The 23,998-nt window shown below is 42.8% G+C and overlaps 2 protein-coding genes across 2 annotated transcripts in view; both read left to right on the top strand.

Annotated features, from left to right (window-relative positions):
• Positions 1–11,269, top strand: part of gpr107 (G protein-coupled receptor 107) — a 98,605-nt gene extending 87,336 nt beyond the window's left edge. Inside the window, exon 19 of the transcript XR_010958143.1 lies at positions 11,194–11,269. The gene's annotated coding sequence lies outside the window, so the exon portion shown is untranslated. The remainder of the gene's footprint in view (positions 1–11,193) is intronic.
• Positions 11,270–11,784: 515 nt separating this feature from the next.
• Positions 11,785–23,998, top strand: part of LOC137300634 (neuronal calcium sensor 1) — a 119,388-nt gene continuing 107,174 nt past the window's right edge. Inside the window, exon 1 of the mRNA XM_067969839.1 lies at positions 11,785–11,873. Within this exon, the coding sequence (XP_067825940.1) occupies positions 11,810–11,873 (64 nt within the window). The 5' untranslated portion in view covers positions 11,785–11,809. The remainder of the gene's footprint in view (positions 11,874–23,998) is intronic.

Below are 23,998 nucleotides of genomic sequence, written 5' to 3' on the forward strand. Positions count from 1 at the left end.
CAAGAAGAGGGAGATTTTGAGGGGGAATTTTCTTGCAGGGAAACTCCCCAAAGTAACAGGCAATACGTATGTGTGTGTGTGGAGGACAGTTCTTGAGAGTTCCAGCCATCACATTTTGCACAGAATAAAAAAATCATTAAGGTTCTAATAAAAGACATTTTCTCATCAAAAATTTCCCTCCTCAACCCCTGGTTCAATGGTTAAATACACCACATAGTGCAGTGCCAAGCCAAGTAGACGAGAAGGTTCCAGATCCAGATTCAGTTTCCAGTCTGTGCTGAGTTAGCTTGTCACAGCTGGGGCAGCAATTAGGCCACCACTATTGACCCCAACTCTCTACGGCTTAAGGGGGAAAATCAGCCAATGTTGCCACTCCTGATCCAGTGAACCCTGCTGGAAAAAGTGTGTTTGTGGATGTTGGATGAGGTTAGGATCATGCTTGTGTATGATGTCTTTCTTTGTAAATAGCTTGTAGAAGATTACGGTAATGGGTAGGTGGGGGAGGTAGAATGGCCAATAGGACGAGGTACAGGAGAGCTCCCAGCACCTACAGACCTGTGTCCTAGCAAGCGTTAGTGCCTTTGGGAGAGGAGGAGAGAAACTGGGAGGGAAAAGTCCGTGTTTCTTTTATTATTAATTCAGAGGAACAACATTCTGTGCTACGGCCACATTTATTACACCAGAACATGGTGAAGCAATTTTGCAAGGACGCTTTAGATTACTTTAATAACGTCTCAATGACTAACCTTGCAATTAATTCCCACAGATTATTTTTGGGAAGCACAATGCATGTGTCAGATGAATTAATATGTGGACATTTACACCAAATGACGAAATAATGGATAACTTAGTGCCAGAATGTGGAATCTTCTGCTGCAATCGCTGTTACGATGAGATGAGAAAGCGACAGCTTTCAATTGAAAGGAAATGAATTGTGAATGAAGCAACTTCTTTGTAAAAAATTGAGTTCAGTCCCAAACAGTCCTTGCATTCTCAATTGCTGCAACTTAAATGTTGGAAGCTTAAGCCATATCCCATTGTGTAATTTTTTCCCTTCCTCTCCTAAAGTTGCTGACACTGAGCCACAGGCCCCTGAATGCCAATCACTGTCCAGTACGGCGTTCAAGTGGTCATTCTCAGCAGAGATCACTAGCCATGGACCAGGAGTGGGAAACAGGGCAATATTTTTCCCTCTCTCCAGCCTGGGAAAACAAGGGGCAATTCCAGCATTCCTATCAGCAGGCCAGACAGTGAATCTAGGAATGCAGGGTTATGGGGAAAAAGCTGGGGTGTGGGATTAAATCGGACAGCTCTTTCAAAGAGCCGGCACAGGCATGGTGGGCCGAATGGCCTCCTTCTGTGCTGTAAGATTCTATGATTCTAAAGTCTCCAGTCTGTCTGGCTCAGAACCATACAGGGTTATCACTTGATGAGCAAAGAAAGAATTTCCCCTGAAAAATAAAAACTAAAGGGAATATTGAGGAATTCCACAGATGATATTGAACTCCATAAAAATGTGGAGCCTATTAAATTTGGATTGCCTGAAACTGAACTTGCAGTTAATCTTTTGTCATTACTGGCTGTGTGTTATAGCAGGCTATTCCCAGGCATTACACAATCATCACATAATAAAAAGAGGTTACACAAAAGTCTTGTTTGCATTTCAGTGTGAAGTGATAAAAAGGTTTTTGTGAATAATGCAGCCAATCTGTAGCTTCCCATTAATCACTGGCTCAGGGATAACAGATGGCAATGAGGCAAAGCTGGAATATACAGCGTATGTGTTGAAAGTTAATTTGCGAATTTCCAAAATGATTTCACGAAGTTAACGCTGCAAGTGTGGAAGGCATTATAAATTAGATGTACAGGGCTGTTTTCTTGTAATTTTTCATGGGTTTCCCATAAACATCTGTTAATAACTGTGTTCACAGAACTTTGGTTGAAGGAGATGATTTGTTAAAGAAAGAATCCAATTTACAAGACTCAACCCATTGGTATTTTTACAGTGGATTTTCTTGCCCTCATCAAGACTTTTGAAATTTAGAATCACCACACTGTCTCCTACTCCAATTTGTTCTTTTCCTGTACCTCATAATTGTGGAACTCCTTATTCCCTTCATCCCACAATCGGCTTTTAGAACCTAAGTTCCGTGTCACCTGACCATTACTTATTGATTAACCTTGCCTTCTCTCCTGGTCTTTTCAACCTGCACGATGAGCTGCACTGTGGGCCTGAGGTTACACATTTTAATTGCATCACTGTTTGTAAAATGGGTTTCGAAACCCCTGCAGTCAACTCTTGTTTTTGCTTTTTTTCAAGTAAGACATTTTAGTAAAAAAATAATACAGTGACGTCATCGTGGATTTGAACATCACTGCATCATCTTGTATAATTGCTGTTTTGTCTTGTAGTCTCACATCAGTATCAGAGAAGCCCTGACCTGTCTTGGGGATGGCAATTAGCCAGACAGACAACACTAGAGCATACAGTTTTTTTTTTACATTTCTAATTATTTCCCACTCTCTATGGCCAACACTCACTGTCCAGATTTGCACGTAAAGAATGGTCACTTGGACGAGGTACCAGAAGACTGCTGGTAACTATGAAACTATACCCAGCAAGACTCAGGGCTGTCAGGAGAAGAATGGAAAAAAATTAGGGGAATAATTTTAAATAACAAAAAGGAAGGGGTGGAGTAAATCAATTACAATAGGAAGTGGTCTGAAGGTGGTAGCTTTAAAATGATGTGGAGATGCCGGTGATGGACTGGGGTTGACAATTGTAAACAATTTTACAACACCAAGTTATAGTCCAACGATTTTTATTTGAAATCTACAAGCTTTCGGAGGCTTCCTCCTTCTCTAAATGTTACATTTACCTGAGGAAGGAGGAAGCCTCCGAAAGCTTGTAGATTTCAAATAAAAATCGTTGGACTATAACTTGGTGTTGTAAAATTGTTTACAAAGCTTTAAAATGGTTTCTGAGTATAAACAGCGTAATTGTAAAGTGAAAAGGGCAGCCAGCTCTCAGAGGGATACAGCGGCTGTGCAACATCTTGTTAGTCAGTGTATTTCATGTTGTCTGGTAACACAATCACCAAGGCAGCTTGACTTTAGAGCGGAACAGACCAAAGGCTTGTTATTGTATTGAATTGATATTGTGCTGAATTATGTCTTTCTGCCACATCAGCTCTTCAGCGATTGTTTGCAGCCAGATATTGACTCCTGCGTGTAATTTGTAGACATCAATATTATTTGTCTTCCATTCTTTTGTTTCCTGAAACAAAACACATTTTACTCTGCCTCATAGATGGACCACTGCTCTGACTGTGTACCAGATGTTATGAAATGCATAATGTAGTACAACAGAGTGATGATGTCTCCCAGCCTGAGCCAGAGCAAGAAGAGTGGGTAGTTAGTTCCCTTATCCACAGAGTAATAAGCACATACACCAAATATAGGAACATATTCACTGCAAAAATTAACACTGCTAAAATATTAAAGAAGGCTACTAAATAAATTAAACTGAAGGAAGTTTGCAAACTAGAACTATCAGAAGTGTGCATGATGCAGCCAGGCAGACTTAACTGGCAGTGGAAAAGTCAGCAAGGGAACTGAGCCAGAAGGTAGCTGTTAACCATTGTCTCCATATTGTAAGAGTTTGTAACACTGGGTATCTGGAGAATGTAACATCAAGCATTCTGAGATGAGATAGAATCCAGCTGCCCTGAGGACGTGCCTCAGCCTCAACCTCAGAACAACACATCCAAGTACCACTGACTGCACAAACCATCTTGTGGCTTCTCTGAGTGAGACTGCCAATTTAGTGCCAATTTAGGTGTGTGTAGGCCCATGATGACTATGAACTGCATTGGCGCTGGCCAAGTGCGATTTCATATCAGACCCTAACAATCAACAGAGGAGACTTTTGTCCCATCAACCTTGGCTGGATTTGCACCCATATCCCAGAAGTGGATGGCTCGAGTCTGACCCAATGCAGCACCCAGACTTTTAAATCCTTGGTGGAAGGCTGGTGGTGAGGCACTTGTACATGCACTTACAGAGGTTTGCCTCCCCAACTTCCTAATGATGCAAGCAGGCTGCGAAGTATGTTAGTGTACTTCAATAAAAGAAAGGCTGTATTGTGCCAATCCTGGGCTTTGGTTAGTAAGAGGTTTAACAGTTGGCAAACCTATTCTCTCTCTATTTATATCTATCTTCACATATGTATCTGTGAGTGGATGTATGATATACATATATAAATGTATAATGTATGTCTGAATATATGTATGTGTATAAACTATATGTAATTGTATAAATGAATGTGTGTCTATATATGTACATATTTGTATGTGTGGATGCTTGGTTTCATTCATTCCAGGCACTCTCCGATACATCACCTGAACCTCAATAGCGAGAGCCCTCCTTAACTGCAAGGGTGGGGGGGGGGGGGGGGGGGGGGGCGCACATAGCAGCTGATACTAAACCTTCCTCTACTGGTGTTCCCACATGTGCACTTCCAATAGAAGTCACTGGATGGCAACTGGGAGCAGGACTCCGAACCCAGGTCCACTAAAACCAATTGTAGCAAGCCTATCACCACCCCAGCTGAGATCAGCTGGCTTACGACAAACCAAGAATTGACCCCCCCCAATCTGTGTAGCTCAATTGCACACTTAAACTTACCGAGCCATCAGAGTTCTAGCCAGCTTGCCACTTTTAACCATATTTTGACATAAATTGATGTTTCAGATATTGATCAAATGTCAGAACAGGGGTAACTGGGTGACATAGGTTAGAGACTGGCCTTTCACCTTTGGGACCTGTGTTCAAGACTAGCTCAGACTCATCTGTTGGCTGTAAGGATCTTATGTGAAATGAGTTTGTGCACCCGTAACCAATTCTTATTGTGCCTGCAACATGAAACTGTCCCTAATTCAGTACCAATTAGCAATCTCGCTCAAAGGGGCCACAGAATGTCTTGTGTGAGAAATGAAAAGAATATCACACTGGTGTAGTAAGGGAGTTCTACTGAGGTTAGCAATGAAGCACGTATTTGGGGGAGAATGGAGATCACGATAATTACAGAGGAGGAAGGCTGTTTACCCATCGTAGTTCATTCATTCATAAAGACCCAATATTCCCCTCATTGTAGCATCTAATATTTTCTTAAATGGTTCCAGGGTTTTTACCTTTGCTGCTCTATTCAGAAGTCCCATTCCATGCGTCAATCACTCTTTGCATAAAGAAGTTCCTGATATTAGTCTTAAATTGCCCTTTACTAGTTTGTCCCACTCTTGCAATTTACTTTAAAGTAATATTCCGTATTTATCTTTTCTCTTCTGTTAACTATCTTGTATACCTGCACAAGCTCATCTGTCAGACGCTTTCTTTCAAGGCCACCTTTCTCAAAAGCAACAAATATTTTTCTGTCTTTAATGCAGAAAAATAACCCAAGGCACTTCACAGAGGTGTAATGAAAAAATGGATAGCCTTTCCTAATAATGCAGATACTAGGGATCAGCCTTGGGGCTGTTCTCTACACTTATTCCATTGCTTAAATGTCTCCCTTGTTTCTTTGCAGCCAGAACGGGACACAATATTCAATATGTGGTCTGACCAGATCATTGTACAGTTTGATCATGATGTCCTCTGACTTACAACCTACAGTTTGGGCTATGTGGTTTAGCATTCTGTTTACTTTGTTGCTTGCTGCTCTGCGTTTATTGGAAGTGTTTAGTTTACTGAAACTCCTAGTTTTATTTCAACTTCATCCTTAGCTATTTTAACACAATTAATGGGGGAGATTCACTTTGCGGCTGGCTGTGTGCTATACTTGATCTGGGAGGGCTTGATATTGAGACTGAGTGCCTGAAATGGAAGCATGTTCCATTCCCCCTTGATGAGCTAAAAAAAAATCCAACAACTCTTTGCCCAAAGTTAACAGCTTGTGGTGTGTGTACATGCATCTCTGTATACAGAGTATGTGCGCCAGCCAATCAGGATTGCATTAGGTTTAGGATGCTAGACAGGGATGACAAAAAAAAATCATCTACCTCTTTAAGATGATGAAAGGGTTTGATAGGGCTGACGTAGGGAGAATGTGGGGGTATCCAAAACTAGAGGTCATAAGTATAAGATAGTCATTAATGAACCCAGGATAAATCAAGAGAAACTTCTTTACCCCAAGAACGACAAAAATAATCATCTACCTCTTTAAGATGATGAAAGGGTTTGATAGGGCAGACGTAGGGAGAATGTGGGGGTATCCAAAACTAGAGGTCATAAGTATAAGATCGCCATTAATGAACCCAGGATAAATCAAGAGAAACTTCTTTACCCCAAGAAGGGGTAAGAATGTAGAACGAGCTACCACCAGGAGCAGTTGAGACAAATACCATAGATGCATTTAAGGGGAAGCTAAATAAGCACATGAGGGCGAAAGGAATAGAAGGATATGCTGATAGGGGTTAGATGAAAAGGGGTGGGAGAAGGCTGCTGTGGAGCATAGCCCAGTTGGGCCGAATGCTCTGCTTCTGTGCAGTACACTGGACGTAACACCTCAGTGAGGAATCTCTGACGGCTCGTGACGTCAGACGCAATCCCGCCCCGCCCCGCCCCCCCCTCCTAGTAGCGGCGCATGCGTACGTGCACGCCGGTGGTCCGCGCGAGCTGCGGTTGCTGTGAGAAAAGCAGCTTCGGCTTCATTCAAACAAGCGGAGGGATTGCGAGCGGATAGGTGAGAGGAGGAGACAGCAAATAGGGGAAAACCGGGGCTGTTTACCGGGTGGATCGGATCGGAGTCCGGTCTGGTCTTGAATATAGGAGCGGGATACTGTTGTGATTTTTAAAAAAAAATTGTTTTATGAAGAGGCCCGGAGTGGGAGGGGAGACGCGGAGGCTTTGCGGTTGCTATGGAGGGAAGGCGGGCTGTGATTTACACTCGAGTCGCAACAAGAAAGCTTCAGGATGCGTCCTGCTTTAAAAAATATATGTATTTTTTTAAATGGAAGAAACTTTTTATAGCAGCCAGCGGGAGGTATTATCCCTTTTGTTGAATGCGATTTTTGTGTCGGTCGGAGACTGGAAAAATCCACCTCCACCCTACAAAAAGAAGGAAAAAATGCAAAGTGACGGGCCTAATTTTGTCACAAATCTTCCCATTTGATTTAGTTTTTGCAGTGATTCAGAGCGGGTTTTTCTGTAGTTTTTTTTAAAATAAGAAAACATTTGCTGGGAGGCGCAGAAGAGTCTATTCTATTTGATATCTTATTCAAACTGCCTAACGCGCTGTGTCTGATTAAGTTTAAGAAAAAAAGTCATTTTTGGCCTAAATATTCGATTGTCGAGTTTGTAATCTGTAGCTTGTTTATATAATAGTTGTGAAACCGTAGCCACCTTCAGTCACGTTAGCTGGTGTGTGGGCTGCGATGTCCCTGGGTTTTGTGTATATAATTTATTTGTTATCCCTTTTCATTTGTGGGTGGATGCAGGTTTATATATTGGTTGGACAAGTGCAGTGGGTGTAGGATAATGATTTCCTGAGGGCGTGGATGAGTTGCAGTTCTGGATACGAACTTGCATTTGTTGCACTTCTTTCTTTCTCCCTAACGGATGCCATTACATCGTTTGTGCCTTTCTCTTCCCCTTTTATTTCAGGTTTAGTTTATCTCTCTCTCTCTCTCTCTCTTCCTCTATGTACATGTGAGAGATCTGGAGTTTTTTTTCTAAATCTCCGTCTCAGGGTCTTTGCAGGATCTGATTTTAAGCTTGCTGGTGTGATAGGGAGGAACGACATCTGCAGCTACAGGGTTTTCTCTTTGTCTGTTTACACTGTGTTTGTTACATAGCTGTCAGCATCATAAAAAGGCCAGAGTTAGATTTACGATGAGAAGAGTGACAGATCGCAAACCTCCTCGAAAATATTGTTCATTTCTAGGAATGAGATGCCTCAAATAGTTATACTTTTCAACCAGAATAATAACACCTGATGGATTTGTTATGCCAGTGTGTATAAGAAAACATCTTATGAAGGAAACATGTTGATCTCAAGTTCATCAAGTTACAGTTAAATTATGTGTACAGTAAAATATTATCTTTACTGAAGCTAAGCTTTTTTTTAACAGAATTACTGGTTTAAAAACTGTGATGAGTTTGTATAGAATAAACATGGAATCAGTGGGTGCTGCATAGCAAAATTACATTTATGGAATATCAGAAATATTGCTTAGGAAAGCTGTTCCAGTGTGCTAAAACTATTCCTGCATTCAAAGATGCTATATACAGTTGTGTACGGATTATTACACTGTCATACAAATGACAATAGCATTTAAAAAGCTGATTTTTGTCTGTACGCTATTGTAAAGCGCAATGGGGCATTTTTCTATGTTAAAGGCGTTCTAAACTGCAAGTTGTTTTATTGTTGAAATAAGGTGCTGTCTGGTCTGCTGAGCGTTTCCACCATTTTCTCTTTATTTCAAATTTCCAGCATCCGCAGTATTTTGCTTTTACTTTTATTTCTTCCTTACTTAAATTAAGCTCTATTAAAACAAATAATTAATTTGAAACTTGTTTATTTCTGCTCCATACTGTTCTGTAATTGGTTGGATTTTGAATACCGGTCAATGCTGTCAACATCTTCACAGATGATATCAGATTTGCCTGGAGAGCACTTGCAGGGTGATGTGTATTGGTAACATTACATGATTGAGGGAGTTGATGTTGAGATGTGATATGTTAGACTACAGCCCCATAAATGTTCGCTTTCTTTTTCTGTTCATTTCAAGTGGTGTAGTATATTTTTTTTAAAAAAGGACAAATTAAGAACTAATTGGAGTAGTGTGTTTTGCTGAAAAAGCACGTTTGAAATCTGTGAAATTATGTAACAATGAAGGGGAATCCTAGAAGTTAAAATGGATGTAACATTGATGTGCTCACTCCAGGGGTCTCTGCAGTATTCACAATACTTTCAGATTCCACTGTACACAGGGAATGAGTTGAACTGGTGGAGTCACCACACTGCAGGTTTTGCTGTTTGGGTATGTGTGGGAAAGATCAAAGGCTCAATGTGATGTGAGACAAGGCATCTGCTTGCGCTTTGCTGTTGTGAAGCCTTTGAGTAGAGGATTAATTTTATATATAGATACATTAATTTAAAAGTGGGTTGGATGGTTTATTGGTAAAACCTGAGTCATACCATTAGAATCAGTCAGAGCACTTTAGGGACTCCAAAGTTGACCAAGTGGCACTGAGTTAAAAAGGGGGAAATTGATCAGGGTTTGCACTCCTGAAAACTATGTGAATCCTACTGGAAATGTGTGAATGTTGGGTAAGAACAGGATTCCTTGCTGCCATGTAGCCTGCCAGAACTCACTTGTGCGAAATATGAAAGGGCAAGTTCTGTCCATGGATCTATATCCTAGTATGAGGGTCAACGCCCCTCGGAGTGGGGTGAGAGAATTTGGAGAAGAAAAAGTGGAGTGGTGAGAAACTACACTGCCAAATTTACTTTTCAGTGGAGTTTGTGGTAAACTGAGTTCACTTGTAAATTATCTGATTTCAGCAAAGCAAGCTACATTGCAGCTTGGTTATTTGATCTATTCATTTTTTTTCCAATTTTCTTCTCTTACCTGGAGGTGACTAATGTTGGAGCATAAACTGTTCTTCATGTTGTACGCCTGGAGCATGAATGTCATTAACTTGTTTGGCTGTGCGGACCATTGCATAAGCATGTTCCTTCCCTTGGCACCCATGAACATTTCCAGCGGGCGTTGCTGGTTAGTGATCAGAAGTGGGAATCCTGCTTAAGTTTCAGCCATCTTCAGCTCCTGCTAAAGACTCTGTACTCTTGCTCCTAACTCTATTCCCCTCCCTGCACAACATTAGTGATGATGTGGAGATGCCGGTGATGGACTGGGGTTGACAATTGTAAACAATTTTACAACACCAAGTTATAGTCCAGCAATTTTATTTTAAATTCACAAGCTTTCGGAGGCTACCTCCTTCCTCAGGTGAACGATGTGAAATTATGTAACAATGAAGGGGAATCCTAGAAGTTAAAATGGATGTAACATTGATGTGCTCACTTAGTGCTACTCACTTAGTGGCAGAATTTTGTGCATTGACCCTATCATTTGGAACTTCCTCCATAAACTTTTCCACCATGAGCCTTTCTCCTCACCATTAAAAATCTCCTCAAAACCTACCTTCTTGACTGTGCCTTCAGCCAACCGTCCTAAATCTTCTTCTCAGCTGTCTCTTTTATTACGTTAAAGGTGCTATATAGATGTTTCTGTTTCTTCCCCAGCCCAGTAACAATGAAGCCAGTTGTTGTGTCCTCAATATTGCGGTAGCTAAGATTACTTCACTCAACACGGACCAGAGATCAAACTTAATTTTCATTTTTTTTTTGTATGGATCAGGGCTAAACATTGTGCAGTACATTTATCTACTAAGCTATTAGAGACCCAATTGCACACCAATCCTCAGAAGACACATGACCTGCAAATAGAAGTCTGCCATTGCTTCTCCAACCAGTTGTTATAATTCCACCCCACCTCCCAACTTTTCATTGTGGAAATTTCTTGCAGCCTATAGGGACAAAGAGGATGATTACAGTAATGCTAAAATATATCACATGATGTAAATGTTGGTAGCATGGTGCCTTGCAGTGCCATCATATGGTGTAGTTACTGGGTACCCTATGGTACTTCACTGGTTTATTCTTCTAAATGAGTTTTGACGATGAAGTTTTGTTGACTGTTCACCATGGGGGCATAACAGCTGAACCCGATCGTGTCCTCATCCGACAACTATATTTGCACACTTCCAACAAAGAAAGCAATCAGGAGTCAGAATTCTAGTGCATTTTTCCCTCCCTAAACCAGTGGTGCTGGGATCAATTGTAGTACCATACCGGCAACCCAGCTGAGATCAACAAATTCAGTACAGTTAGAGGATCAAATGTGGGGACTTTCTGATCTGCAGGGTTAAGTCGATCACTGCCTTAACTAGCTGAGCCATCAGCAGAGTCTAGTCCAGGCAGTGCATTACCTACTTAGCTTTTGGGGAGCATGAGATGTGTTAATGGACCTTTCTTCACCCCAATTGCAATAAAGATTGATTTGACTTATTCTTGTGTTCTGCATAATTGTATCATTGTGTACAGTACCTGTGCTGTTTTGTTTCTTCCAGGATTTCAAGCCTCTGGTCTGTAGCATTGATTAACTGCTCCATGCACTGCAACCCAGGACACCGACAAATTGAGAGAGTTGACCATACGCAATACTGTAATGTTGTAATCACGCCTGAACTGTTTAAAGTGCATCATCAGGTTCCAAAAATAGAAAGGAATAAAACAACTCATTAAATTGACTCAATCCAGAGGATACAAAAGGCAAAGAAAAGCTGAAAACGCCACCCATCTCCCGTAGGGGCTAAATTGAGCAAACAGTCGTTGCAGCCAGGGACAGCGGCTATCAACACTTCATACCAAAGGAAAGGTACCCTGAGAGCGGGTTTGAAGAAGAAAAGAAAAATCCAGAGTAAATTTTGACATATTCAACGTTTGAACTGCTTATCATGCCTGTAGTGGAGTGACAAACAGGTCGTTATTAAACCATCACCAGGGAAACCACAACTGTGCAACATTACGCAGAGAGAACGCAGGAGGCATCCTAAGAATATTTCATTCAAGAAGTAACAGTGAAGCTCACCATTATTATTCCTGGCCTGTTTGAATCTCTGATTTCTTCAAACTCTAATATACTCTTCCCAAAAAATACATTTTCTCATGAGTTAAGTTGCTGCAATGGGGAAGTCCAACAGCAAGCTGAAGCCTGAAGTTGTGGAGGAGCTGACTAGGAAAACATACTGTAAGTATTAAAGAAAAATATGAACCATGAAGACGTGTTTATTTTTCAACTTTTTTAATAAAAAATGTATTTTCCCCTGTGCCATGCACAATTCTTTAGGCTGGGTTGGGTGGGTGGTATGCAACTTATCAGCTCCCAGCTAATCCAGTTCCATAACCAACCATTAGGAGGTGCACAAGAGCAGCCGAGATGACTCCCTCAATCTAAAAAAAATTTGAACTCCTGTTGGGAAAGACGTCTGTGTGATCCCTCCTGCACTTTACCTCTCCACATAAACTGCTGAATAAAGTTTACCTAAGTCATTTGCAGAATGATAGGATGCAAGTTTATGACAATTCTGTGTATTTTTGCTGTGTCTTTTACTGTTGGGAAATGGTTATGAAGAATATGTAGTGTTAAAGCTGTAGGCCTCAACTCTGCTTGAAAGGTTCCTCATACCCCAGATAGTTTACTTTTAACATTTACATTTTCCAGGACCTATCATCACCTATCATGTCATATTTATCATACAATCAACAAACTTTTCAGTCACTTCGTTCCAAACGTTTGTTGATTATATGATAAATATGACGTGTGATAGATTTGTAGCCATTCTACACTAGCTATTTCCCACTAACAACAGTGGCATGAATGACCAGTTATTCGTTTTTTTGTGTGTTATTGGCTGAGGGAGGAATATTGGCTGGGATACTAGAGAATTTTTTTTTGCAATGTTAACATGGAATCTTTACTATTAACTTGAACATGCAAGGTTTAATACCTCATTTTTTATTATTCATTCATGGGATGTGGGCATCGCTGGCGAGGCCAGCATTTGTTGCCCATCCCTAATTGCCCTTGAGAAGGTGGTGGTGAGCTGCTTTCTTGAACCGCTGCAGTCCGTGTGGTGAAGGTTCTCCCACAGTGCTGTTAGGAAGGGAGTTCCAGGATTTTGACCCAGCGACAATGAAGGAACGGCGATATATTTCCAAGTCGGGGTGGTGTGTGACTTGGAGGGGAATGTGCAGGTGGTGTTGTTCCCATGTGCCTGCTGCTCTTGTCCTTCTAGGTGGTAGAGGTTGCGGGTTTGGGAGGTGCTGTCGAAGAAGCCATGGCGAGTTGCTGTGGATGGTACACACTGCAGCCACAGTGCGCCGGTGGTGAAGGGAGTGAATGTTTAGGGTAGTGGATGGGGTGCCAATCAAGCGGGTTGCTTTGACTTGGATGGTGTTGTTGAAGCTGCACTCATCCAGGCAAGTGGAGAGTATTCCATCACACTCCTGACTTGTGCCTTGTAGATGGTGGAAAGGCTTTGGGAAGTCAGGAGGTGAGTCACTCGCTGCAAAATACCAGCCTCTGACCTGCTCTTGTAGCCACAGTATTTATATGGCTGGTCCATTTAAGTTTCTGGTCAATGGTGACCCCCAGGACATTGATGGTGGGGGATTTGGCGATGGTAATGCCATTGAATGTCAAGGGGAGGTGGTCATTGCCTGGCACTTGTCTGGCGCGAATGTTACCTACCATTTATGAGCCCAAGCATGGATGTTGTCCAGGTCTTTGCTGCATGCGGGCTCGGACTGCTTCATTATTTGAGGGGTTGTGAATGGAACTGAACACTGTGCGGTCATCAGCGAACATCCCCATTTCTGACCTTATGATGGAGGGAAGGTCATTGATGAAGCAGCTGAAGATGGTTGGGCCTAGGACACTGCCCTGAGGAACTCCTGCAGCATTTCCCTGAGGCTGAGATGATTGGCCTCCAACAACCGCTACCATCTTCCTTTGTGTTAGGTATGACTCCAGCCACTGGAGAGTTTTCCCCCTGATTCCCATTGACTTCAATTTTACTAGGGCTCCTTGGTGCCACACTCGGTCAAATGCTGCCTTGATGTCAAGGGCAGTCACTCTCACCTCACCTTTGGAATTCAGCTCTTTTGTCCATGTTTGGACCAAGGCTGCAATGAGGTCTGGAGCCGAGTGGTCCTGGCGGAACCCAAACTGAGCATCGGCGAGCAGGTTATTGGTGAGTAAGTGCCGCTTGATAGCATTGTCGACAACACCTTCCATCACTTTGCTGATGATCGAGAGTAGACCGATGGGGCGGTAATTGGCCTGATTGGATTTGTCCTGAAGGACGATCCCATTGACCACTGTGGTGCACTAGAGTGTTGGTATAGATCGTACATTTGAAGAAAAACAACGTTACAGTAACTCTTAAGAAAATGCAGTTTTGAGTTTCCGATGAATGTTGTACTGTATGGGTACGGTTTTTTTTTTTTTCATTCGTTCACGGGATGTGGGCGTCGCTGGCAAGGCCGGCATTTATTGCCCATCCCTAATTGCCCTCGAGAAGGTGGTGGTGAGCCGCCTTCTTGAACCGCTGCAGTCCGTGTGGTGACGGTTCTCCCACAGTGCTGTTAGGAAGGGAGTTCCAGGATTTTGACCCAGCGACAATGAAGGAACGGCGATATATTTCCAAGTCGGGATGGTGTGTGACTTGGAGGGGAACGTGCAGGTGGTGTTGTTCCCATGCGCCTGCTGCCCTTGTCCTTCTAGGTGGTAGAGGTCGCGGGTTTGGGAGGTGCTGTCGAAGAAGCCTTGGCGAGTTGCTGCAGTGCATCCTGTGGATGGTGCACACTGCAGCCACAGTGCGCCGGTGGTGAAGGGAGTGAATGTTTAGGGTGGTGGATGGGGTGCCAATCAAGCGGGCTGCTTTATCTTGGATGGTGTCGAGCTTCTTGAGTGTTGTTGGAGCTGCACTCATCCAGGCAAGTGGAGAGTATTCCATCACACTCCTGACTTGTGCCTTGTAGATGGTGGAAAGGCTTTGGGGAGTCAGGAGGTGAGTCACTCGCCGCAGAATACCCAGCCTCTGACCTGCTCTTGTAGCCACAGTATTTATATGGCTGGTCCAGTTAAGTTTCTGGTCAATGGTGACCCCCAGGATGTTGATGGTGGGGGATTCGGCGATGGTAATGCCGTTGAATGTCAAGGGGAGGTGGTTAGACTCTCTCTTGTTGGAGATGGTCATTGCCTGGCACTTATCTGGCGCGAATGTTACTTGCCACTTATCAGCCCAAGCCTGGATGTTGTCCAGGTCTTGCTGCATGCAGGCTCGGACTGCTTCATTATCTGAGGGGTTGCGAATGGAACTGAACACTGTGCAGTCATCAGCGAACATCCCCATTTCTGACCTTATGATGGAGGGAAGGTCATTGATGAAGCAGCTGAAGATGGTTGGGCCGAGGACACTGCCCTGAGGAACTCCTGCAGCAATGCCTTGGGGCTGAGATGATTGGCCTCCAACAACCACTACCATCTTCCTTTGTGCTAGGTATGACTCCAGCCACTGGAGAGTTTTCCCGCTGATTCCCATTGACTTCAATTTTACTTGGGCTCCTTGGTGCCACACTCGGTCAAATGCTGCCTTGATGTCAAGGGCAGTCACTCTCACCTCACCTCTGGAATTCAGCTCTTTTGTCCATGTTTGGACCAAGGCTGTAATGAGGTCTGGAGCCGAGTGGTCCTGGCGGAACCCAAACTGAGCATCGGTGAGCAGGTTATTGGTGAGTAAGTGCCGCTTGATAGCACTGTCGACGACACCTTCCATCACTTTGCTGATGATTGAGAGTAGACTGATGGGGCGGTAATTGGCCGGATTGGACTTGTCCTGCTTTTTGTGGACAGGACATACCTGGGCAATTTTCCACATTGTCGGGTGGATGCCAGTATTGTAGCTGTACTGGAACAGCTTGGCTAGAGGCTACGGTATTAGACTAGCAGCCCAGAGTTCGTAAGTTCAAATACCACCATGGCAAGTCGTAAAATTGAATTCAATAAATCTCGTAATTTGTGGGCTAGTACCAGATAAAATAACAAAGATGTTAAAAACCCAACTGGTTCACTAAGTGCCTACCAGCCAGCCAGCCATACCTCATCTAGTCTACAAGTGATTCCATCAAGATTGTATCGGGATCAGATAGCCTTTGTGAACCCTGCAAAGTCCTCCTCATCAAGCAATAGCCTGACATAGATATGATTCCGTGAGTATAACTATCAGCCAAAATCACAGACTGCTCCGTCCCTGCGTATGCCCACCACCAAGAGTGGTTTGGTATTGCTACCACTGACCAAGCTGGCAGTCTGACACAGCTGCTAGACTGGTCATGCATCAACATGAGGAAAATAAGATGCTTGACTTTATGCTCACCAACATACCTGTTGCGGGCATGTCTGTCCATGATAGCAGGTAGAAGTGATCACTGCACACTTCTTGTGAAGACAAAGTCTTGTCTTCACTGTGAAAACATCCTCCAACATGCAGTGTGGCACTACTACTATGCTAAGTGGGACATATCTAGCAGTGCATGAGGTGCTGTGGGTTTCAGCAGCAGCAGAATTTTATATCACCACAATCCGACCTCATGGCCTGGCACATCCCTCACACCATGATCATCATCAAGCCAGGAAACCAAACTTGTTCAATGTGGATGTAGAAGGGCAGCACCAAGCATACATAAGAATGATGTATGAACCTAGTGAAACTACTACACAGGACGACCTGCATGCTAAACACCAAGAGCTGCAGGTTATAGACACAGCTAGGCAGTACTAAAACTCACTAATTAGAGCGAACCCCTGTCCCCTAACATATTCAATTAGGGATGGTGGGCAACCTGGCAACTAACAGGAGGAGGAGGCTCCATGAACATCCCCCATCCTTAATCATGGTGGAGCTCTGCAAGTGAGTGCAAGAATCAGGGCTGAAGTGTTTGCAGGTGTCTTGAGCCAAAAGCGTCGGGTGGATGATCCTACTCGGCCTCCTCCTGAGGTCCCCACCATCATAGATATCAATTTGGTTCACTCCACATGACGTTAAGAAATGGTTAAGTGCAGTGGATACAGTAAAGGTTATGGATTTGACAAAATCCTGGTTGTACTGCTGAGGACCTGTGCATCAGAGCTAGCTAGTTCCCTAATCAAACTGTGGCAGTGGCATCTACCTGACAATGTGAGAGGTTGCCCAGGTATGTCCCATCCACAGAAAACAAGATAAATCTAACCCAGCCAATTACTGCCATTTTTGGCAACTCCCAATAATCAGTAAAATCATGGAAGGAGTCATCAATAGTGCCATCAAATGATACTCACAAATAACCTGCTCACCGATGCGCAGTTCTGGTTCCTTCAGAACCACTTGGCACCAGACCTCATTACTGCCTGGATGCAGACATGGGCGCGAGCTGAATACCAGAGGAGAGGTGAAAGTAGCTGCCCTTGACATCAAGGCAGCATTTGACTGAGTATTGCACCAAGGAACCCCAGCAAAACTGATCAGAGGGAAAACCCTCCAGTACCTAGAGTTGTGCCTGATGCAAACGAAGATGGTTGTAGTTCTTAGAGGGCAGTCATAGCCTTAGGACATCACTACACGTGTTCCTCAGGGAAGCGTTCTTGGCTAATCATCTTCAGCTGCTTCATCAGATGACCGCCCTGCTGTAACGGACAGGCGTGGAACTGTTCGTTAATGATTCCACGGTAATCTATTCCATTCATAACTACTCTGATAATGAAGCAGTCCATGGCAGCCTACAGAAAGATCTGGATAACATTCAGCTTGGGCTAACAAGTAGCAGGTCATGTTTGTTTTCCATAAATGCCAGGTGATGACTATCTTGAACAAGAGAAAGCCTAGCCATGTTCTTCTGACCTTAAGAGGCATTGCCAAGTCCCCGACCACCATCAACTTCACCGTTGACCGGAAGTTGAACTGGACCAGCCATATCAACACCGTGGCTACAAATAGCAGGGCAGAGGCTGGGTACTCTTAACGAGTGGCTCATCACTGACCCCTCAAAACCTATCCATCATCTACAAGGCTCAAGCCAGGATTGTGATTGAATACCCACCATCTGGATAGTCAGGAAAAGTAACTAACGAAAAACACACCAGGAAAAAAATAGGAATTTGTGTTTTTTGTTTTTCAGTACTGATGTTTCACCTGCAGATATAGTTGGTACACCTCAATATGCGAGACCTAGTGACAGAAAACCACTAGCATACTATCTGCAAAGTACCATTTATAGTGCATGATTTTTTCTTTTGCTTCAACTTTCTCCCTCTTTTTTAATATATATCTCTCATTTCATTATTTGAGTGGCAATGGAATACAAGCAAACATCTGAATATGCTTATCTGTAATTCCACATTAAGAGTGTCTGGTATGATTTGCATTTTCTTTTTTGCTTCCCTCTGAGGCAAACACCTTGCCAACCTTTGGTGGCACTGATGGGAATTAACTAATATTCTGCTGCTTTGAGGCACAGTGTATTAGCATAACTAATTGGTGCAGCATAAATTATTTCATATGTTCTTGCACTGCAAGAAGCTTTCCTGGCTGTCAATTGCACAGCAATTTCTGCTCTATCCTGAAAAACGCTATAATGAGTTTGCAATTTTCTGAAAATACTGCTGTTTGTGTTGTTACTGCTTCATGATATTCATCACCTGGGCTTTGGTTGAGGTTGTATGCTATTCCCATGTTTCAAAAGCTTTGTAGCAGCCATGATGCAGGAGCAAAGGAAGGACAATTGTTTTTTAATGCCCTCTAGCTTTATTTCTAGATTGGATTGAGAGCTATGGTGTGTATTACAATATTGCACTATTGTGATAAATTGCATTATGTAAAAGTTAATATAGATGTACTGCCTTCTGTGTTAATTATGATTAAGCCCATGAAAATAACATTTTAAAATACTGGAAATATACATTAAGCCATTCAGCATCTGTAAAGATAAAGGCTAGGTTCTGATAGTTTGGTTGTGTACCCTTAAACAGAACCATTTTGTGAGCAAGATCATAGTTTAATTAAGTAATTGCAAAATAATTAATCGATTAAATTATTTTTACATTACAAAGAATTTATATTTCCAGTAAGAAAGTCCCCATTGATGTTCAATATATGTAGAAAGCACTGTATTTCCTAATGTTCACTTTGAAATAGCATTCAGTTTGAATCATATACATTTTTGCCTGTTTTAAGGAGCGTTCTTTGAGACTCTGCTTAAAACCTCCCTCTTTGACCAAGCTTTTGGTCACCTTTCCATCTATAGTCTCTTATATAGTAATTGTGCAGTAAAATATGTGCACAGTCATTGTCATTAAAAGTTTCTGAAGGATTCTATGTGGGATTGGAGATGTGAAATTGCTTTACTCTTTAATGGGATTAAGTGCTGATACAAAACAACATTCCAGTAGTGATTCTGTTAACTGGTTGTACAAAGATTATCAAATTACATTTAATTGTTTGAGATTACTGATACTGTAAGATGTTATATGACGATTAGGGACTTTTACAAGTTTGCCATTGTGCATCAGTTAATGGTGACCATCCTTATCTAGTTTTTATAGTACATTTATATTGCAATACAGCACTGAGTCTGGGTGTTATCAAATGCTGCAGGACAGTTTCTACAGCAGATGGTTTAACTTTCAAAATCTCTGTTTGTAGGGAAGAAGTAGGGAAGACACAAAGTGTCTGCAAAGGGATATTGACAGGTTAAGCGAATGGGCAAAAATTTGGCAGATGGAATATAATATGGGAAAATGGGTCGCCCGTTTAAGACGGAAATGAGGAGGAATTTCTTCTCCCAGAGGGTTGTGAATCTTTGGAATTCTTTACCCCAAAAAGCTGTGGAGGCTGAGTCATTGAATACATTCAAGGCTGAGTTAGACCAATTTTTGGATCAGCAAGGGAGTCAAAGGATATGGGGAAAGGGTGGGAAAGTGGAGTTGAGGTAAAATCAGATCAGCTATGATCTCATTAAATGGCGAAGCAGGCTCGAGGGGTCAAATGGCCTACTCCTGCTCCTATCTCTTATGGTCTTCATGCAGATCAGAGGTTGAAAAACAGTTTAAGGGCCTCAGTCTTTTTTTAAAACAAAAGTATCAACTTGTATTTAATGTCATTGTTTTAAAAACATTAACGACGTATCTTCGGAGAGTGCTGCGCTCACAAAGAGTTGGACACTGGTGCTGTTACCACTGGCCTCAGTGTTCAGAGACCAAAAAGTGACACCTTTTTTGTTTTTATATTGCTACTGGAGGTGGTGGTGCCTCCCAAGGTGCTTGCAGAAACTACTTTTGTTACTTGGTGCAACACCTCTCCTGTGATGGTAGCATCATTGCCTTTTTTTGTTGTTAGTTTGAAGTAACCTGTGAAGCAGTGGTAAGTGACAAACCAGTGATGTAAATGCAGCATTGACATTCTGCTTTCATTGCTTATCTTCCCCTCCCCGTCCCTATGTCAGGCAGAAAAGGTCACGTGACTTTTTCGCTGTTTTTGTAAATTATTTTACACTCCTTCAGGTCTCCATATACCTGTTGCCCAGCTGGAGGTTTGGCAGGCTAACTCTTCCCAGACCTCTGTCTGTGCTGATGTTGAGCTGGTTACTGGGAAGAGTGCATGATCATGCTAGAGCTAGAAACAGAATTCAAAATTAGCTGAAAGCAGCACACGGCAATTCCCACCTGTACAATTCTGGATAAAGCCCTGACTAACGGTTATTGCTTTTGATGAATTTGTACTTGCCTTGCTTTCTCAACAATAGTTATTGAGCTGTTCTCTGGGAAGCCTTTCTGCCCAAGGCAAATTCTGCAAGTCAGCCTGTATCTTGCCTGCCAGTAATATGTTAAGATGAAACTATGTGCTGAGTTCTCCTGTTTGCTCAGCAAGTTTATACAGAGTTTACCTGAGCCATATCGATCAGGAAGATTCCAGATTTAATATCTGGCCTGTGCTGAGCTGGAAGATCTTGGGTAGAGTGGCAGTCAGGATACTACTAATGGCCACAATGCCCTTGGGTCAAGGAGGGGTAAATCAGTCAGGGTTTCCACTTCTGATCACAAATCAGCAGCATGTGTGTGCGGATTTCTGGTGATAACTAGATCAAGGCTCGGTATCGTGTTGCAAATTTACAATTTTTTGTGAACTTGTAACTTTGAAATGAGATTATGCGATATGGTGATGGCACTTAAAAATGAGCAAACTGAATTGCATAATGCTGGTAATGGGGGCTCTTCCAGATTGGCTGCAGTTTGGGTCAATCAAGGTAAGTCCCTCCCCTCAGCACAGCTGTGCATGTTTGAGTTTCAGGCCTTGAAAAGTTCAGCTGTAGCTGCATTCTCAATCCTCAACCAGTTTTTATAGTTGCTGAGCCACTTCAGGCAAAAGTTTTGCAGTACTGTACAGAACACAGTCTGGGTGCTGTTACATACTGCAGGGCAGTTTCTACAGCAGATGGTTTAACTTTTAAAATAACTAAAGGGTTGTTTTAAAATCCCTGTTTTAGGTTCATGCAGACTAGAGATTGAAAAATAATTTACATGCCTGAACCGTTCAAAGACCAAAAGTGGCACCCATTTTGTTTTTACATTACTTCTGGGAGGTGGTGGTGCCTCCCAAGGTGCTTGCAGAAAGTACTTTTGTTACTTGGTGTGATACCTGCCCTGAGCTGGTTGCAGCATTGCCTTTTTTCATTGTTAGTTTGAAGTAACCAGTGGAGCTGTGGTAAGTGACAAACTCTACTGGTCATTGCTAGATTCTCCCACTCCATGTACCGGGGCCTTGTCTGCTTATTTCAGTGGCTGCTCTTGCAGGTTTCTGGGCTGCTTCAGTTATCCTCCCCACACTCTGGCCTTCCAAGCAGTGGCCCTGGCCTGGTCTTGTCAGTTCTGTATGCCAGTTCAGAGAGAAACAGAAGAGCAGAGGGAGAAATTGGGGAGAGAGAGATTCACAAGAGGATGAAGAGCAGAGGAGGAGAGGGATGGGAGATGAGCAGAAAAGGGAAGTGAGGCGAAGAGGAAGAGAGGAGCAGAAAATGGGGGTAGTCAGAAGATTGGAAAGGGCGGGAGAGAGAGAGAAGCAGAAGTGGAGATTGAAAGAAGCTGAAGAGGGAATGGAGAAGAGATAAACAGAAGAGACAAGAAACAAGTAAAGGAGGAGAGCGTGATGGAAGGGGAGAGACAGAAACAGAAGTGAAGGAGGAAAGCCAGATAGAAACATGTCGAAGGAAAGTTTTTTTTTGTCAAACTTATCTGTGTCAGTATCTTTAGTTAGAGGGGTGTCTGGCTGAGATTTTTTGTTGGAACCAAGTTTAAAATGTTTTGAGGACCATTAGATAAATTTTGCTCATATTTGTTGTCAAATATGACCTGTTGCAGGACCAAGTTGAGTCCAAGCAGTATGGGGTTAAAAATGTTAGATAAAATTAAATTTTGCTCCACAGCTTCAGCATTTTGATCATTTCATGGAATAGCCCCCCAGAGAGAGTAGCGGAGGATCAAACACCACTGAGGCTTCTCTTCTTCCCTACTCCTCCCCTTCCCTGCCCACCACCTAGTTGAGTAGCATGCCAACTCTCCCTGTTGAGGCTCATACATGAATAATAGTTGCTGGAACAATGTTTTGGAGGATGATTGGCACCTGTAAAACTGCACCCAAGCAAGGAGGAGTCAATGCCTTTGGGATTGGAAGAGAGGTGAGAAAATTGCTGAGGGGGGAAAATTGTAGATGACTGCAGATGAGGCCATGAAGTCATAAATCTCAAACATACAGCTTAAGGGTGTATTAGTATCGAAGAGGTTAAAACAGTGATGCAGAAGCTTAAATATGCTAAATAAATTATTTCTGGCCTGAGGCGCATTGTAACATTTAGCATAGTCCTGGGAGACATACTCTATGCTTCATCAGTGGTGCAAAGAAAAATCACTTTGTATTTGCATTTCCAACATTCTGTTCCTGTAACATGAAATAATGATTGATAGAATCCAGAAGAAAGTGTTCAAAAGCTAAATCTGTCGTCATTGATTTCCAGCATTTGCTTCTTTCCAGAAACATAACTTTGACTGGGGTTGATGCTGACTCATTAATGAATGATAGCTTTGACTAAGCTAATTGGAACCTGGTTCTTATTGAATATTTCCAATATTACTTGTTTTGCACTGCATGGGGTTACAGTTCTGATTTTATATTTTACCCTTTATTATTTCCTGTCTATTGAAAAAAGTCCCCATCCCTCTTGTGGCTTGTATAGCAACAACAGCCTCAGCTAAGAGGCGACACTGCTGACCTGACTGTAGGTTTTCCCACTGCTATTTTGAAACCAACTGCTTTGGGGAGGGAAGAGAGCAGCATAAAGATTTTTTTTTGGTCAGGTGGTGCTTGATATTTGCAGAAATCCAAGCTAATGTTTAAGAATCACAAATTCACAGAATAATTATGGATAAGGAAGGCTATTCATCCCATCCAGGACAAAGCAGCCCGCTTGATTGGCACTCCATTCACCACCCTAAACATTCGCTCCCTTCACCACCGGCACACCATGGCTGCAGTATGCACCATCTACAGGATGCACTGCAGCAACTCGCCAAGGCTTCTTCGATAGCACCTCCCAAACCCGTGACCTCTACCACCTAGAAGGACAAGGGCAGCAAGCACATGGGAACACCACCACCTGTACGTTCCCCTCCAAGTCACACACCATCCCGACTTGGAAATATATCGCCGTTCCTTCATCGTCGCTGGGTCAAAATCCTGGAACTCCCTACCTAACAGCACTGTGGGAGCCTTGCCAGTGACTCCCAATGAACAAATTAAAAAAAAAATCTGTGCTCATCCTTTCAGAATGACCCTGAACTCTTCTCTCTCCCTGCCGCCCCCCCCCCCCCCCCCCCCCGTTTCCACATCCAGTTGTTTCATAAATGGTTCCAGGGTTTTGCTTCTACTGCATCTAAGGTGTCTATTCTAAATATTGATCACTATGTGTGAAGAAGAACTTCCTGATATAGAATCATAGATACAGCACAAAAGGAGGCCATTCATCCCATCATGCCTATGCCGGCTCTTTGAAAGAGCTATCCAATAATCCCGTTTCCCTTCCCTTTCCCCATAGCCCTGCAAATTGTTTCCCTTCAAGTATTTATCCAATTTCCTTTTGAAAGTTATTATCGATTATGCTTCTATCACCTTTTCAGGCGATGCATTCCAGACGATAACAACTTTGACCCTTCCGCCATTGGAAACAGTTTCTCCTTATTTACTCTTATCAAAACCCTTCATGATTTTGAATACCTCAATCAATTCT

The sequence above is a fragment of the Heptranchias perlo genome, chromosome 31 (genome assembly GCF_035084215.1).
Source record: "Heptranchias perlo isolate sHepPer1 chromosome 31, sHepPer1.hap1, whole genome shotgun sequence".
NCBI lineage: Eukaryota > Metazoa > Chordata > Chondrichthyes > Hexanchiformes > Hexanchidae > Heptranchias > Heptranchias perlo.